Source organism: Leptopilina heterotoma, unplaced genomic scaffold (assembly GCF_015476425.1).
Source record: "Leptopilina heterotoma isolate Lh14 unplaced genomic scaffold, ASM1547642v1 Lhet_114, whole genome shotgun sequence".
NCBI classification, from domain to species: Eukaryota; Metazoa; Arthropoda; class Insecta; order Hymenoptera; family Figitidae; genus Leptopilina; species Leptopilina heterotoma.
In genome coordinates this window covers 1626506-1644623 of record NW_025110833.1, presented here as the reverse complement: position 1 = coordinate 1644623, position 18118 = coordinate 1626506, and the positions used below count along the sequence as shown (strand labels likewise).

Below are 18118 nucleotides of genomic sequence, written 5' to 3'. Positions count from 1 at the left end.
TTAGTCTATCGAACTACTTTAAGTAGTAGAATCTACTGCTTTCTGTAGTCATTTCTATAACATACCTGCAGTTACAAAGTTAACTGTAAAATTACATTAATTTAATTAATAATTTTTAAGTACATAAAACAGTTAAAATAAGTATCAAAAGTAGCCAGACTAACTAAAAAAGTAGTTCGTTTTATTACTTTTTACTCTACTAAGGGGATGTAGTTGAAAATGTCTCATGTATTTTTTTCAGTGTAAACAAAAACTTTTAATAAAATTCATTAATCAAATTACAATTATTTTTAATATTTACAATTAAATTTATTTAAAAAACTACTTTATTTTCAAAAACCTTAAAGAAATTCTTCAAAAGAATGTATTTACTTTCGAAAAGTTTAATAAAATTTTTCAAAAGAATTTAGTTTTCTACCAAAAATTTAATAAAATTATTCATTACAAATTACAAGTATTAAAAAAATTCATTATACTAAACAAATTAAAGAAATTCTTTGAAAGAATTCAATTATTTTCAATATTTTATAAAAATTCCTCGAATGAATTCAATTATTAAAAAAAAATTGTAATAAAATTCAATGATCAAATGTTTAATAACAATTATTAACAATAAACACAATTGATTTAAAGACTTGAAAGAAATTTTTCATAAAATTCAATTATTTCAAAAATAAATTTTCAATTAAAATCATTAAAAAGAACTCCCATTATTTTAAAAAAAATTCAAAGATATTCTTCAAAACAATTAAATTATTTTCACAAATAATAAAATTTTCTGCGAGAATTCAATTACTTTCAATACAATTTTAATAAAAGTCTTCGGAGAAATTTTAATTATTTACAAAAATTTAAATAAAATTCTTCGAAAAATTTCAGTTTTTCGCTAAACTTCTTCTTAAGAATTCAATGATTTTTAAAACCTATACATTAATTTTAAAATTCAAAACATTAAAAAAGAAAAATTATTGAAAAAGTGAGTAAACAAAAAAGCAATTTATTGAAAATAAATATATTTTTGAAAATATTTTAAATGCCTTAAATCGGAGATTAGAAGTTTAATTTAATTTTGCGCCTAAAATTCTGTTTTATCGACTCAGTTATGCGGGTATAGTTTTTCAAAATTCGTCCAACTACTTTATCGACATGAAGTTTAATACCAAAACGTATTTGATCAGCCGATAATTCAGAAATCTAACTGAAAATTTTTTGCCCAAATTTTGAAAAAAATAGTAAAGGCACTTAAATTACAGGTTACATAATACAATTACATTCGAATCTTGACAATTTAACTTATAGTTTTCAAGAAAAGAAGTAGAATAGTTTGATCTAAAAAAATTTGGCCTTAACAGCATGTGACTGTTACAGAAATCAATGTTAATTTTTTCGACCACTTTTCTCTTAAAATATTAAATAAATTAAGCTAGTTTTTTGTGAATAACTCTAAAATATAATAAAGAAGAGCAGTGATGTGCAAAAGTTTTAATAATTATAAAATAAATTATAAAAAAAATACTTTGAAATCGGAAAAGACAAAAAAAAAAATAAATAAAAATAAACAGTAAATTTCCTTTTTTCCTGAACGAACAATAAAGAAAAAACTTTACCGACATGACGTTTAATACCAAAACGTATTTAATCAGTCGATAATTCAGAAATCTAACTGAAAATTTTTTGCCCAAATTTTGAAAAAAATAGTAAAGGCACTTAAATTGTAGGTTATATAATACAATTACACTCGAACCTTAACAATATTTCTTACAGTTTTTCAAGAAAAAAAGTAGGATAGTTCGATCTAAAAAATTTGGCCTTAATACACTACAATTCTTAAATAAATCAAACAGTAAATTCCCTTTTTTCCTGAACGAACAAAAAAAAAAAATGAGTAAGGAAGGAGTCAGTAAAGTAAAAATTCACATACCTGAATAGAAATCTCGAAATAAGTTTTACCATCCAGAGAAAAAGAATATGACAATTGTAATTTAGAGAATATTCAAGATTCCCCCTATTTCAATAAGATTTCGTTAAATCTACGAAAATCAAATATCCTTGATGCTTTTCTGGGGCATCATTTGAAGCATTTCATCCCTCAATTGTGGGAAGAGAGAGAGAGAAGGGGGGGGGGGTCCATATATATGTAATGGAATAACGTCAATGAGGCGAGGCACCCGATGGTATACAATGTGGGTATCGTAAGCTGCATCGACGAAACTGCACTGTGTGTATGGAATATTGGGATTCGACAGGCGTATCCCTGATAAAGCGTCGAGTGGAATATTCAATCAAGCAGCAGGTATGGAGCAGCATCGTCGAACGGCGCGACGGCAAGACGTTTTCGTCGAGTGTATATAGATATATACACACAAACGTAAAGGCTATGATGCTATGTGAATATGATGGTGTATATAGAGAGAGGTAGAGAAAGGGGAAGTACCGCGTGGTGAGTGTTGGTAATGTGTATACGGAGTAAAGCCTGTTGATCGTTGGCCCATGCTTCTTTGGTATTCAACTCGCTGCCAAGGAACGTCACAACCACACCACACTAAACCGAGCGGAAGCGATTTTACCAGTTCCCTATATACATACATACAGTGTCTATAGTTTGATCCCGGGCAAACAGAGGCTACCCTAGGGTTACTTGTGAAATTCATGATGGCTACCCAAACCCTGCCATTGTGACCATGTGAAACAAATTTAATACCCAGCTCAACTCCGTAACAATCGCGAATCTCGACATTTCGGAACTAGGTCTGTTAAAAAATTCACCGATTCTTTGGAGGGTGGTCTATTAAGCTCTCCGAAGGAAGCTCACTTTCTATTCAAGTATCGAAATTGCTTTCTATTTTCTCAAGGAGTGAGCTTTGTGGTTCATATTGTGCGCCATTCAGTTCGTGCTAATATTTTTTGACACTATTTCTAAATATATTACTAGAAATAAAGATTATCATCACTCACCCGAACATCCTTGGTGAACTGGTTATTGCTGTAAATGTGAACGGCCGAAAATTCCCTGACGTTGTCGAATTCGAACTTGATCTCAATTGGCTGTCCATTGCGAGTGTCGTTCTTCCAGCCTACCCATCCTTGTCCACGATCGTAATCGTAGTAGCCCATTTTGAAATTATCCGAACCTCTCCTACCGTCGATCAATTGACCTAAGCCTCGTCGTAATTCACCGTCCCAATGACCGTCATAAGTCGCGTCAAAGAACTCCCAGTCATTGCCCCGCTTATCACCCTGAGGCATCGAGTACGAGACCACACCATCTAGAAATGATTAAGGAGTTTGATAATCTTTATATTACAACAAGTTGTAACCTGTCTTATCTGATTTCCACTCTTTCAAATTCAATACCTATCTCATTTGCATATTACTTCGGTAATTAAAATTCATTTAATTCATTCAATTTTTCCTTTTTGTTTATCGGGAGACAGAGAAAAAATTCTTCTCTCTCGATAAATAAAAGAAAAATCGTACTTTAATGACGAATTTGTTTTTAATTTCTTAAATTGCAACTTTAACAAATTAAGGTATAATAATTTATTTATAATAATTTTGCTATGATAACAGTTACCATAGCCATCACCTTGTTGAAAATGTTAGTCAAGGGAAGGGGAACCCAGGGTTGGGTTACTACAGTTGAATCAGTGACTGATTCTTAACTATCATAATTATTTTAAACTAATTCAAATTTAGAGAACAGTATAAATATCTATATAAATTGAAACAACTTCCTGGCATGCAGATTTTTATAGTTAGCTCACACTGTTGCAAATTGTGACAAATGGCCGCATTGGGGAATTTGGCATACTACCAATATTGCTACCGCTTAATTGGAACATTAATAATAATTATCCAAATTTATAGCTCTAGTGTATTTCTTTTCGAAAAGTATTGCAAAAAAAGGGTTATATCATTGATTATAATCTTACCGCTCCAGTAGCATCCGTAAAGTTCAACTCTCATGCAGACGGTTCGTCGATGGTAACTGTACGGCATAAAGCGAACTTTACTAGCCCAGATCGGTGGTTCGAGTTCGGTTTTTGACTCCAGGTAGGTGTTCGTATTGCCCTTGATTACCTGAAAAAGAGAAAAAAATTTCGTTACTTTCTAGGTTAAATTTTAGATTTCTTCTTCTTCTTCATCTTCTAAATTTTAGATTTAAAATGTGATGACGTTGTGGACAATAAAATTATTGTCCAAAACGCGATGAATCGAAACGCATGGATTTCGATTCTTAAGGTTGAGTCTACAATGGAAAGTTTTGGTTAAGTCGACATAGTTAATTTCAAGGCATTTAAGGCCGAGTCCACAATGTAAACTTTTGGTTAATTCCAAGGCATTGACTACGATTCCAGTAACGATTTCATTTTGTAACTTTGTAAGGAGATTTTTAGGTTAAGTCGATGCGTCAAGCATCGACTTAACCTAAAAATCTCCGCTTTAGACACAGTGTTTTTAATTTCAAACTCAGATATTAAATAAAAATTATTTTCAGTGAAAATATTCCAAAACATTAATTTTTTTTGAATTCCCATTTAAAAAATCAGATTATTTCTTTCAAAACGAATTCTCCTAAAGATAAAAACACTGCATATGCATTTGCAGGAAGTAATTTTCAGCAAGAGGTCAAAAATCTTTATTATGCGCTATATAAGAAGAGGCGAGAATGGGAAATGAAAATAGGAAGATATTACTTTTGATTACCCATTAGTTGCTAAGTGCACAAAATAGTGGAGAATTACGTCTCGTTTTCAACCCTCGCACCTCTCTTTGGGTTTTCTTTAAATACAAACATAAATGTCATTAATATATATGTGTCTGCCTCTCTGCCTCTGTGTGTAAGTAAACTGAGAAGAAACCAACTCTGACGTAATTTTCAACTATATAGACGATGTGGTGGCAATGAAAATATGTTTGTGTCAGTGAAACTGTGCTGCGTTAATAGGGAATAATTACTCTGGCTCGACTTAACTGGTACCTCGTCCAAGGAAAATGTCTGTGATTTCACGTCGAGAGCACCTGACGTTTTAACGAGCAACCGTCTTACCACTATACGGTCATCCCATTTCGAAGAATGAGCAGAAGAAGAAGAAGATGAAGAAGAAGAGCTTCACAAGAAGCTTCACTGGATGATTATCTTCAATGCCCCTTCTATTTGCCTCCGTCATTGTTGACTATCGTAAATAATGATTTATCATCAACTTAAACTTTTTTTTGAATAGTTTTTTCTTTTATTGTAAATGTTTTCTTCTTATTGCGTGAACTTCTTTTCTTATTGTACTTTAAATATTGTTATAATAGAATAAAACACACTTGGAAAGGTTGACAGAAAGATTCTCTTTTCTTATTAACATAATTAACCTTATCCTTAACCTTCACTCTGAGTTCGAAAAGAACTTTTTTACTCACTAGTTAAAAAAGTATTGCTTTCCCCCCTAGAGTATAAATTTTCCACTAATATCTATTTTACTTCCTAGAGTTAAAAATTTTATGAAAGTTATTATAAAAATGGCAAAAGTTGTAAACGTTATAAAAGTTGCAAAAATTACAAAAGTTGTAAAAGTTATAAAATTTATAAAAATCATAAAAGTTACAAAATGTTACAAAACGTTTCCAAGAATAAAAAAAAACACTTTTTCCCCCTAGAGTAAAAATAAATACATCACAAACGGTACACATCACCATTCGTTACGCATATTGCAAGTGAAAATAGGAATTTTGCTTTTGGAATTTATATACGATGAATTCGAAGAAATCTCACATTTCATCTCGCGACTAAACCGTCGATGAAGCCGCGCACGATTTCCCGTCCCGTATAGCTGCTAATGAGAACCGTGCTTTTACTGTGCGCGCGTTTTTCGTGACACTATTTATTATTTAAGACAGAGACCGAAAAAGTTTCTGCACAGTACTCCAACTCTGGCCTTAATTACCAGCAGGCGGTCTCTTTTGAGGCGGACCAACACCGGGTACTCTTTCTCGGCCTTTGCTCCCTCGTCTTTATTTATATATAATATATATATATATACTTTCACTCGTTTCTTCCATTATAATCATTATTATTATTGTAACATGATTGTTACATTCTTTTTGCTCCTAGTTTTTAAAATCGTTTGTTATCAATTAATTTTGTGTTACCTTAAATTATATTTATTAGGTAATTGTTAATTAATAATATAATATTATTAATATTTTATAGATGATTTTTTCTTATTTAATTATTTAATTTAAATAAAATGAAATAAAAACTTTGAGCAATAATTAAAAATTCCTCTTTGCATAAATGTTAAATTTTCGAAATCGAAAGCAACTGAAATAAAATACGAAAAATTAATATTTTTTTATTTGGATATTATTTCAATATAAGTGTAATTTTAAATTATATGCATCAGTGATGCGTATATACTTTTGGAAAAAGAAGAAAAAATTACACGCATCTGTTTTGAGGTTGGTGTGTATATAGTATATATACGAAAATGTAGCGGACATAGAAGAAAGCGCCTGCCGCTAAATGCATTCCCTGTCGCAATAAATTTGTTTTTAGTGCTTGCTGCGATAGGCAAAAAAGGTCACGAGCTTGAATTATAGACACTTCAAATTCACGTATTTCGCACTCGCGCCAAACTTGTGCAGAGTCGCCGAAAATTTTTGCGTTTAAGTGTGTTTTAGCTGCGCCTTTAAATATTCACAAAATTGTTATAGATACTTCCGCTTTCTTTGTGCTCAAATGTCTACTTAATCATACCAACAAGAAAAAAAATGCCTTTCAAGATTTTGCCCTCGCTCATAATTTTCAAATTATTTTTATTTTATGTGAAAGGCGCGTTCAATTTTTCTCAAATCAATTCCGAAACGTTTCTATTAGGAAACTTTGTGAATATTATTATTATTATCATCATCATCATCGAAATTCATTCAATAATTCTCCTAAGTTAAAACTGTTAAAACTCAGGGAGTAAAATAGCACTTTTTTACACTAGGGCGCAAAAATCCTTTCCCTAGTGAGTAAAACATCTTTTTTTGGACTCTAGGTTAATTTAACCACCCTTTTGTTTTCAAAAATAAAAAAAAAGAGTTCCTTATCCAATTAGGGAATAAAATAACTCCTTTACACTCCAGTTAGAATAAAAACCCTTTTTTTCTACTACTAGGGACTAAAACTACTAATTTCAAACTCCACAGAGTAAAAAATTGCTATTCTCTCTACTCTCTCTTTCTCCATTAAATTCATCTTGTGTCATAATCTCCAGCATTCAATATGGTCCATTAGTCGGGGCAATTCAGAGACGCTTTTTTTACAGCCGCGCACACACGTGATACGTTGCAGTGATATCAACTCATCAAATGCAAGCGCTGTCGATGACTTTCAACTTTGCGGTGAGGTCGATGAGTAGAGTCTGCGCTTGACTCATCGCCTCTATATAAACTAAAAGGAAAGAATGTTATTTAAACGAGGGCATCGTCCTATAAAACCATCATTACTCCGATATGCACTTGTTTCTCTTTTTTCACTTCCATTTTGCAAATGTGATCACCGCCTGCACTTATGACTCTAATGTTTAAAGACTCTCCTTTCGCATTTTTTACTCCCCAAAAATATAAAACAGAACTTGTATATTTATAAGCCACTCTTGTAATAAAAATGCTAACAAAAATGATGATAATAAGAAATAACCGAGTCAATAAAACACAATTTTTAAGTATTTTTTAAAGTGCTTAAATAAATACCTACTAAATAAATTCTAAATGTAAATACTAAACGAATATTAAATAAATACTAAATAAATTCTAAATGAATATTAAATAAATACTAAATAAATTCTAAACATAAATACTAAATGAATATTGAATAAATACTAAATAAATTCTAAATAACGTTTTAACTGTTAATAAAATTTTTCCAAAAATCACAAAAAATTTTAAATGACAAGCAAACAAGGAAAAAAGGTAGAAACAATTTCTGGACGTTTCTTTCGTTCAACTGACGAAGGTCATCGTTGTGAACGGTATAAATTCGCGTTACAGTTGCGCGATTAATTAGTTTTAAGAAACTCATCTCGCAGCTGAAATGTTACAGGAGTATAACAGAGCGACAGTATGACGCTCGTAAACGCGCTATTATCGCCAGCTGATGCTTATAGATCGTGTCTTTTCGACCCGTTATGTACGACACTTTAATCCCCCCTCTCACCCCTCCTCTCTTAGTTCTTCTTCCCTTCAGAAGTGATTTCCTGCCCTCGAGCATGATTTCGCGACAATTTATTACTCATTAATGCAAAACGTCCCTTTTCCTATTCGTTCCATATATCCTTTCCTTCAGGATATGATAGGATCATCGAAAAAATCTCCCCTTTGATTAAAATCATATTTTCTTCTCACTGACGTGCCAGTAATTACATTATTATTTATTAAATTAAGTTATTTTGCAATAAATAACGTTTTTTGAAAGTATTTTATTTTTTTTTATTCTCCATGGAGAGTGAATAATTTTTTGGAGTAAGTTAAAAAAAGAATAAGAGTATAAAGAAGAAGATAAAAATAAGAGATGAATATAAGATAAAAATAAGATTCAGATAGAGATAAAAAATAAAAAAAATAATAAGAATATAAAATAAAAGAAAGTAAAATGAAAAGAAGTACAACAAAAATCGAGAAAAAATTATAAGAAAGTTAAAATATAAGAATAAAAAGTTATACGAAAATCGAACAATAAAAATAGTATTAATAATAATAATAAAAATGATAATACAATAAATAAAAATTAATAGAGAAGGAAAATTGATAATGAAGTATAAATAAAAATATGGTTTGTTGGTATGTAAGGAACCTGTGAGGAGTAGGGATCGTAAGTACCGGAGAGGGGGTAATGGGAGAGAAAGAGAAGTCTACCTTTTTCTCTCTCTTACTTATTGCTCCCACTTCTGCGCTTATGTTCTGCGCAAGCGCATCCTCAATATGAAAAATCATTATACGAAAATAAAAATATAATGCAGAAATAAAAATATAATATAAAAATAAAAATATAATATAAAAATATAATACAAAAATAAAAATATAGTAAAACAATAAAACAAAAGTGTAGTAAAACAATAAAATAAAAATATAGTACAATAATGAAATAAAAATATAATGCAACAAAATTTAAAAAAAATTAAAATGATAGAAAATAAACGTTAAATAAAAATAATAATAAGCAAAAAAGAACAAAATAAAATAATAATGCCACATTAATGTAAAATATAGAATAAAAAATTACAACAATAACGTTAATAATGCAAACAAAATTAACTATAATAATTTGAATGTTCTTTCATTCATTTATTCATTCATTCATTCACTTTTTCTGTACCTCACAATCTAAAGTTGTCTTTTGTTTATACTTTTGTTTCTTGTTAACTTTGGATAGATTTTATATTATATTATTATGTTACAATTATTTTTATTTTATAATTATTTTATAATAAATTCATAATTGTAATGACAAATAGAAATCATCAAAAAATTTTCACTTCTTTTCATTAAAAGACTAAAATTTTGTTAAATATTATGTTTTGTCAAATTTAAGTTATGCAGTTTTTTGTTCTTTATTTTTAAAGAAAATTAGAAAATTTTTAAACAACTTTGATTAAGAAATAACAAATGTATATAGTTTGCATTATTTTTGTTTATAAATCACAATTTTTTTTAACAAAATTATTATTTTGTTTTAGAAAAAGAAGAAAAATATTTGCACAATTCCTATTTTTATTCTTATTTTTGAAACAGGATTTTCCACAGGAATTAAGACATTCAAAAATTTCAAATTCAAACTTTTTTTAAATTAAACAACTTATAAAAGTATTGTTATTGTTATTGGAGCAATCGTTTTCTTCATGTTTTATAATAATTAAAGATGACCAAGTAATAATATCATTATTTTATATTAAAATTTTTTTTAAATAATTGAATTCTTTTTGGAAAATTTTATTAAAATAGTAGATATTGAAAATAATTTAAATTAGAAAAATTTTTGAAAATAATTGAAATTAGAACAAGAATTTTTTTGATATTTATGAAAATAATTGAGCTTTGGAGAAGAATTTTGTTATTTATAAAGATAATTGAGATTTTTACGAGAATTTTTTCAAATTTTGAACATAGTTGAATTTTTTTTTTTTTTGAAAATAATTAAATTTCTGAAATTATTTGTAATATCTCCAAAATTGAATGTTTTAGTGTTTTCAACAAAAATTTAAATTAGAAAATTAAAAATTTTTAAAATAGAGTTGCATTTCGACAGGTTCGATTGTAACACTAAAATAAGTTCACCAAAACATTTCCGTTTAAAAACTAAAAGTTTTTAGTTACGCTAAAAATATAACCAAAACTAAAAGTTTCGATCTAAAATCTAATCAAAAAATTTCGGATGAATAAAAAAAAAAAGAATAATAAATTTCGGATCTAAAATACCCGAAATTAACTCTCATATTTTTATTTGATACACGTATATGAACACCTTTGCACGCCTATCGTTTATAATTATCGGATTTTCACAAGATTTGTAATGCCGGATGAAAAGTCTGACATGAGAGTGAAGCGAAAGGAGGTTTGCGTGACACGATAATAATAGATTAAGAAAGGGTGCCTCATTCTTGCTTCTCAAGTTCTGAGACCTTCGACCTTCTTTCGACTTGATGAATTGGACCTTCTCGACCTGCGATTGGTCGCGATACAAAAACTATATATATATATATATATATATACACATTATAATATAAATTCGCGTGCAATTCGTCTAACTGATTTTTCTTCATGACGCAAGTTTAGTCCCCTTTTGTCTGATGCTCGTCATTATATAAAAAAAACGATATTACAAGATTTCACGCGCATGAGATGTCGGAAATTTGTTTTTGTTTTTTGGACATTGAAAAATGTCGGATAAAAATATCAAGTACAAATTGAGTTATAACGAATGAGTTGCAATTACTTTTGTAACATTTTTTTAAAATCATTTTCTACTTTACAGCAATAAACAAAATTATTTACGAATTAAAAAATTTGTATTTAATTTAACAATTAAATTTTTACAACAAAAAATTTATGATTCTAATAATTAATTACTTTATTACCATCAAATAAATATTTTCGTTAAACAAATAATTTTAATTAAATAATCCGTATATTTCAAACAATAATTGTATGTATTTGGAATAAATGAATTGATTTAAATAAAATTTATTTAATACAAAAAAAATATTTATTAGAAAATAATTGATTAAATGTAATAATTATTATTAGTCTAATAATGAGAATAATAATTATTATTATTAGTTATTGGTCATTGTTTCTTTTGTTAATCGTTTATTTATTTATTTTTCTAATTGTTACTTTTGTATAGTCCAAAAATTGATTATTTAAAACAAATAAATATTTTTTTAATTCATAAAATCTAGAATATTAATTTTAAAAAACATATTTCGAAAATACAGAAAATAATAATTTTTATCACTCTTTTTCAAAAAATTCATATTTATAAAATTGAAAATGCGAGCAGAATATTTTTCAGCATTCTCCAACTGTACGTTTTGTCTGATTCAAATATTATATTAAGGTATTCAATGCTTTAAATTTTTCACATACCCAAACAAGAAATACTCAGAATTTTTTTTTCCTGTACATTTCCCTCGCGTATAAATTCAAGTCTCATCAAATATTCAATAATAATTCAATTCATTTACATTAAATTGTTAACATTCCCAACATATTGTTTTTTTTTCTTTTTTTTAAGTAATTAAAAAATAAACAAATATTTATCCATATTATTTACTAAATACATTTTATATCAGACAAACATTTTCAATTAATTTTATTAAAAAATCATAAAATATCAAAATATGTTTCGATACCTCAGTGTGATACAGTCCTATCTTCTGGTAATACTTTAAACTGTCCTATCTCGAGGTGATGTTTTGTACCGTGCTATGTCTAATTTGACAAATTGTAGTATGAATAAAAAAAATAAATTACGGTACTTAAAATATTGATTACATTCAAAACAATAATTTTTTTATATTTTAAGAGAGACTTTTTATCATTATATATAAAAATTTAGTGTGAATTAATAAAATTGAACCACTTAAATGCATTTAGAAAACAGCTAATACATTAACCCTACTTTTTGACAGCACGATACAAACTATCACCTGAAGATAGGACTGTACTAAATATTACCAGAAGATAGGACTGTATTACACTGAAGTATCGGTTTGTAGAATTTAATTTAACAACAATATTCTTTGAATTTAATTTTTAGGGAAAATTTTCAATATTATTTTGCAGAGAATTTATAATTTTACGAATCATTTATAACTTTATGCGTATAAAGCAGTTATTAAAGTATTTTATAATTTGGAAAATGTAATAAAAATCGAATGTACACAAAAATATGTGGAACATAAAATTTCAGTTGTAAATTTTTAATGTTGAGTGAAAATTTTAATTAATTTTTAATGAACTCATATATGTGTTGGTAAATAAACGAATCGTATCAAGGGTGATAAATATTGTTCAAATTTTAAGTATTATTTTAATTAAATGTGTAATAAAAAGCCATAATTTTAATACTCCATTGAAAAAAAAAATTTAACAAAAAATTACCTATTTCTAATTGTTACTATTATTATTTTTTTGCTTAATGATATCTGTATTTTGGATATCTGTATTATTATTTCAAATTTGATAAAATAAAAAATTCTGTTAATTTTAAATTAAAAAATATGTTTACTCACCTCTTGTCCCTTAACGTCCCGATAGCGAACCCATTTGCCAAGACGTGGTCGCCAATATTCCAACAAATACGCCTCTGCAAATTCAAGACCGAGGCCATTTCCAAAACGACCTTGAGTACCAGTAGCGGTAATCATATGAACAGTGTGAAGATCAATTTCCAACCATTCTCGTGGCTCTGTTGTTATTTGATCTTTCGGACACCATGCGCCACCGTGATTCTCGGACTTTAATCTGAAATCAAAATAAAATGAAAAATTAATTATTTTCTAAAAGAGAAAAAATTTTAAATGTATCCGGAAGAAATAATTTTATTACTATATAAAAGAAAATTGTTTATTTATAAAATAAATATAGAATAAATTTTCCATAATTAGTTTTTAAAAAAAAAAATACAGAATCCCGGATGCAATAACCGCCTCCATTCGGCCTCTTCATTAAAGTTAATAGTTTTCAACTAAAAAACGCCCACAATCGATTATTGCATCCGCACTCTCAATTACCTGAGTGAAAAAATATTTACATAAAATATTCATAGTATTCACAATGTTCATTAAATTTTCCTAAAATTGTCCCGACTGGTAATTATGCAATAATCATAAAATAGAAAATTTCTCTTTTTTCTCTTTTGAATAAGAGAAAAATTTACTATAAAATAGAGAAATTGTGACAAGAATGAAAAAAAAAATAATTTTTAATAAAAATTGAATAAACATTTTTTTTTTATGAAACGAACCAGTTTTAATAATTCTATCGATCTTTAATGCCACATTCAGAAGTTGATGACAGTTAAGCAAACTTTAATGAACTTGGTTCATTAATATTCAAAAGACTTCCCTGTCTCTCTTTCCTTCTCCCTCTCTCTTGCTATATCTCGTCCCGTACATCTAATTTGCAAATGTTAATATTATAAGTGTTGAAAAATTAAAATGGAGAAAAAATTAGTGATTAAAAAAAATTTTTTTTTCTCCATTTGGCCATAATGAAAATGAATACAATAAATATTTTGAATAAACATGGTACTACAAAGGCAAAGTCATAAACGATTATCGTCTGAAATATATTGCCTGCGGAGAGGTCAATTGCTATTCAAAAGAGACTTACACAAGTGAAGATCTTTCTTGTGTACAATAATGTTGAGAAGAGTTTGTGAGAAGGATGTCAATCACTTTTATTTCTCAAGAACAAAAGTAATAAGGAAGCATATGAATCATCACTATTAAAGTCAAAACAAATTTTGTGTATTATACACGAGTTAATTTATAATTTTTTTCTCTCCTGTATTATTCGAGAATTATTTTGAATATTTTGCTTTTTAGGAAAATTCTTAACTTAGAAGAAGAAAACATTTCTAATGATTCGAATATAAAAATATTTAGAAACAACAAAATTATGACGGAAGAAAAAACAGATAGAGAAGAGTGGACATTATTGAACCGAACTCCAAAATTTATTAGATTTAAAAAAAAAAATGTTCTATTACATTTATTTACAAATTTCTTCAAAAGTAAAATTATTCCCAAACATTAACAACTTTTTCTTTAAATAAATATTTAATCATTGTCATTTTTCCATAGAAATTAAAATTCTTCAAAAGATTCAAATTCAAATCTTTTGAAATTCAATAACTTATAAGAATATTATTATAAAACATGAAGAAGTCGATCACTCCGAGTCTTCGACTCGAAGTAATCGATTTCTTTATGTCTTCATATTAATTAAAGATATACCCGGTGAATTAATAATAAAATAAAATTAATTCTAAGCAGAATTATTAGTTAAAAGTAGGAAAAATTCTGATTTTCAAAGATTTTAATTCGAAACCTTATCAAAATTCAATTATTTCTAAATATTCCCCCCTAATGGGCCTAATGCTTTTAATATTTAATTATTATCTAAAATTTTAACTAAAATTATTCATTTTTAAATCAATTTTTATTAGAAAATTCCAAAATAAATAATAATAATAATAATAATAATAATAATAATAATAATAATAATAATAATAATATATTTATTAATTAATTAATAAATTCTAATTCAATTATTTAAATATACAAAAATAAATAATTTATTCAATAATTGGATTTTTCTTAGAATTTAATTTTTACAAAGAATTTTATTACCAACTTTTGTAAATATTTAATTTCTTTTAAGAAATTTAATTACAATTTTACTGAAATTTATTATATTAAAGAATTTTATAACAATTTTTGAAAATAATTGAAAACTTTTTTAAGAATTTTATTAAAATTTTTTCAAATAATTGAATTCCTGAGAAGAATTTGAATAATAATTTATAAAAATAATTGAATTCATACGAAGAATTTTTATTAAATTTCCTTTAAATAATTGAAATTTTGAGAAGAATAAAATTAAAATTTCTGAAAATAATTGAATTTTGCGAAGAATTTTATTAACAATTTTTTTCAATAATTAAATTATTTGATAAATTTTATGAAAAATAGTAAATATTTAAAATTATTAATTTGCGAAAAACTTTTGAAAATAATTGAAATTTTGAAAAGAATTTTATTTCAATTTTTGAAAATAATTGAATTCTTGTGATGATTTTTATTTATAAAAATAATTGAATTTTTTTAAAGAATTTGTTATTGCAATTTGTCAAGACAATTGCATTTTTTAAAAAAATTAATTAAACAGAATAATTAGTTAAAAATATAAAAAATTGAATGTTTCTTAAAATTCCATTCTCATAAAAAATTTAATCAACAAATTTTTAAATAATTGAATTCTTTCGACGAATTTTAATAAAATTTTTAAGAATAATTTTACATATTTTTCGAGGAATTCGTTTAAAACTGTATTATAAAAATAATTGAAATTCTGCAATGAGTTGTATTATTTATGAAAATAATTAAATTGGAAAAAATAATTTTATTATATTTATACGAAAATAATTGAAACCCTGTAAAAATTTTATTTATGAAAATAATTGAATGATGGCGAAGAAATTCATTACTAAAAATAATTGAATTTTGCGAACAATGTTATTAAACTTTTTGAAAATAATTGAATTTATGAGAAGAATTCTAATACTTTTAAAAATAATTGAACTGTTTTGATGAATTTTGTTTATTCCAAAAAATAATTGAATTTTGCGAATAATTTTATTAAAATTCCTAAAAATATTTAAATTTCAGAGAATAATTTTAATGCTTTTAAATATAATTGAATTCTTGTGTAGAATTTTGGTTATTTGTGAGAATAATTGAATTTTGCAAAGAATTTTATTAAGATTCCTAAAAATAATTGAATTTTTTCGAAGAATTTTATTAAAATTCCTAAAAATAATTAAATTTTGGAGAATAATTCTAATACTTTTAAAAATAATTGAATTCTTGTGATGAATATTGTTATTTATGAAAGTAATCGAATTTTGTAAAGAATTTTTTTTAAATTCCTAAAAATAATTGATTTTTTGTAAAGAATTTTATTATTTATCAAGATAATTGCATTAAAACTTTTGAAATAATTAAATAATTAAAAAAAAATTCATTCTAGTAAGAATTAGAAAAAAATGTTGAAGGTTTTGTATTAGAATTCATGGTAGTTTATGAGGCAAACAAAAAAGAAAAAAGACACAAAAAATTTAAAGTTTTCATTCTGATTTCTACAAATTTAATTTTTTCCAGTACCTTTTATAAAAATCCCTGATTTTTCCCTGATTTCCCTGACCAATTCTACTTTCCCTGACTTTATCCTGAATTCCCTGATTTCCCTGACCTGTGGAAACCCATTTTTTGACTACGTAGAGAATAATATCTGTCAAACACAAAAACTTATGGCCATTTGAAGAAAAATATAAGTTTACAAGTGAACATTTAAAATCATTAAAAAAAAAAATTTAGTCAATCAATATTAGTCACTAACGAGTTTAAAAAATATTCTCACCATAAAGTAAATCTCCAATAAAGAGTAATTGCCCCAAATTTTAAACTTATTATGCGCAGATGTTGGAAAAAAAGGATTATTGGTTTAAGTGAATTGAGTTGGAAAATAAACAATATCGAATTTCCATCAAGGCTACTGTGAATATTAAATGCCCAAGTGGCGCAGTCTCGCTCGTCAAATATTTATACACACAGAATTACATTTAATAGGTAGGTTAAATGGCTCCCCTCATTTGATGGCAAATTGATTTTTTCGTATCGGGGATATTTTTTTTTTTATTTTTTTTTTGAAAGTGGTGTGTGCTTATCGAGATGAGATGATGACTGATACACCTCTTGGGTGTTTTATCTCTTCTACAAGCAAAGAAGAAGAAGAAGAAGAAGGAATGCTTTGGTTTTAATCTTTTGGCAAAAGGGCGGTAGCAGAGGGAAAGGGGTTGGCATGAATAAAAGATGAACCGAGAACGGTGTGCGAAGCGCCTTCTCTAATTGCGTGGACCGTTTATACGACTCTTGGCAAAGCCGTCTGCTACTGTTACTTCTATACTACCACTACAACTACTACTACTACTGTAACATGAGAGAGGGCCGGATTCTGAGACTATACACTGGTGCTAATAATCATGTTTTACATTCATCACACGCGAAGACGACAACGATAAACCTCGGTCATACTGTCAGATTTCTCTCATATGCATACAGTTTATGTACACAAAGTTTAGATTCGTTACGTCATTAATTAAACATACTGGAGGATATGGTTTAATAAATACTAAAATCAAAATTTCTCTCTCCATGAAGGCTGACATATTTTGTCAAATTTTCATTTTAAACTCCATTTCGAATAATACAGTTTTGCGAAAATTTAAATTTTTGTTTTTGATATCGGACTAGTTTCCATAATGTATTGTTGTCCACGATGCTTCATATTTCAACAAATGCAAAAATATTTTTCTCCCACGCCTGCTCTGGAAGAAGTACTTTTCATGTTAAAGAAGCGTGGCGGAACTTTTCCCAACTCTTCTGGACAGAGTGGCGAAAGTAGTACTTTTCTCAACTCCTCTAAAAAGAATGGCGAAAATAAATCACTAGTTGCTCAATCTACTATCAGGGCTGCCACGCATATTTGCTCTTTTTCAATTCCCTGACTTTTCCAGGTTTTTCAGGTTAAAAATCCGGAATTTTTCCAGGTTTTTAAAACGAAAATTATTTCGAAAATATCAATAACTTCATTTTTAAATAAATATTTAATCACTATTATTTTTTCATAAAAATTAAGATTCTCAAAAATGTTAAATTCAATAACATAATTATAAGAATATAATTATAAAACATGAAGATAACAATCATATTATAATAATTAAAACTTCCTACTTTGTTACTGTAACTTCTTGAAAAATTATTTTCATCATTACAATTATTCATTTCTAGAATTT

At 27.0% G+C, this 18118-nt stretch overlaps 1 protein-coding gene across 4 annotated transcripts in view; it reads right to left on the bottom strand.

Annotated features, from left to right (window-relative positions):
• Positions 1-18118, bottom strand: part of LOC122507350 (epithelial discoidin domain-containing receptor 1-like) — a 267483-nt gene that overhangs the window by 79855 nt on the left and 169510 nt on the right. For 3 of the 4 annotated variants that reach the window (XM_043620013.1, XM_043620026.1, XM_043620020.1), the window contains 3 exons: positions 12771-13002; positions 3933-4080; positions 2956-3266 (listed from right to left, as the gene is read on the bottom strand). In XM_043620013.1, the coding sequence (XP_043475948.1) occupies positions 2956-3266; positions 3933-4080; positions 12771-13002 (691 nt within the window). Of the gene's footprint in view, positions 1-2955; positions 3267-3932; positions 4081-12770; positions 13003-13504; positions 13649-18118 lie in introns of those variants that run through there. The other variant, XM_043620030.1, reaches the window with a different exon arrangement.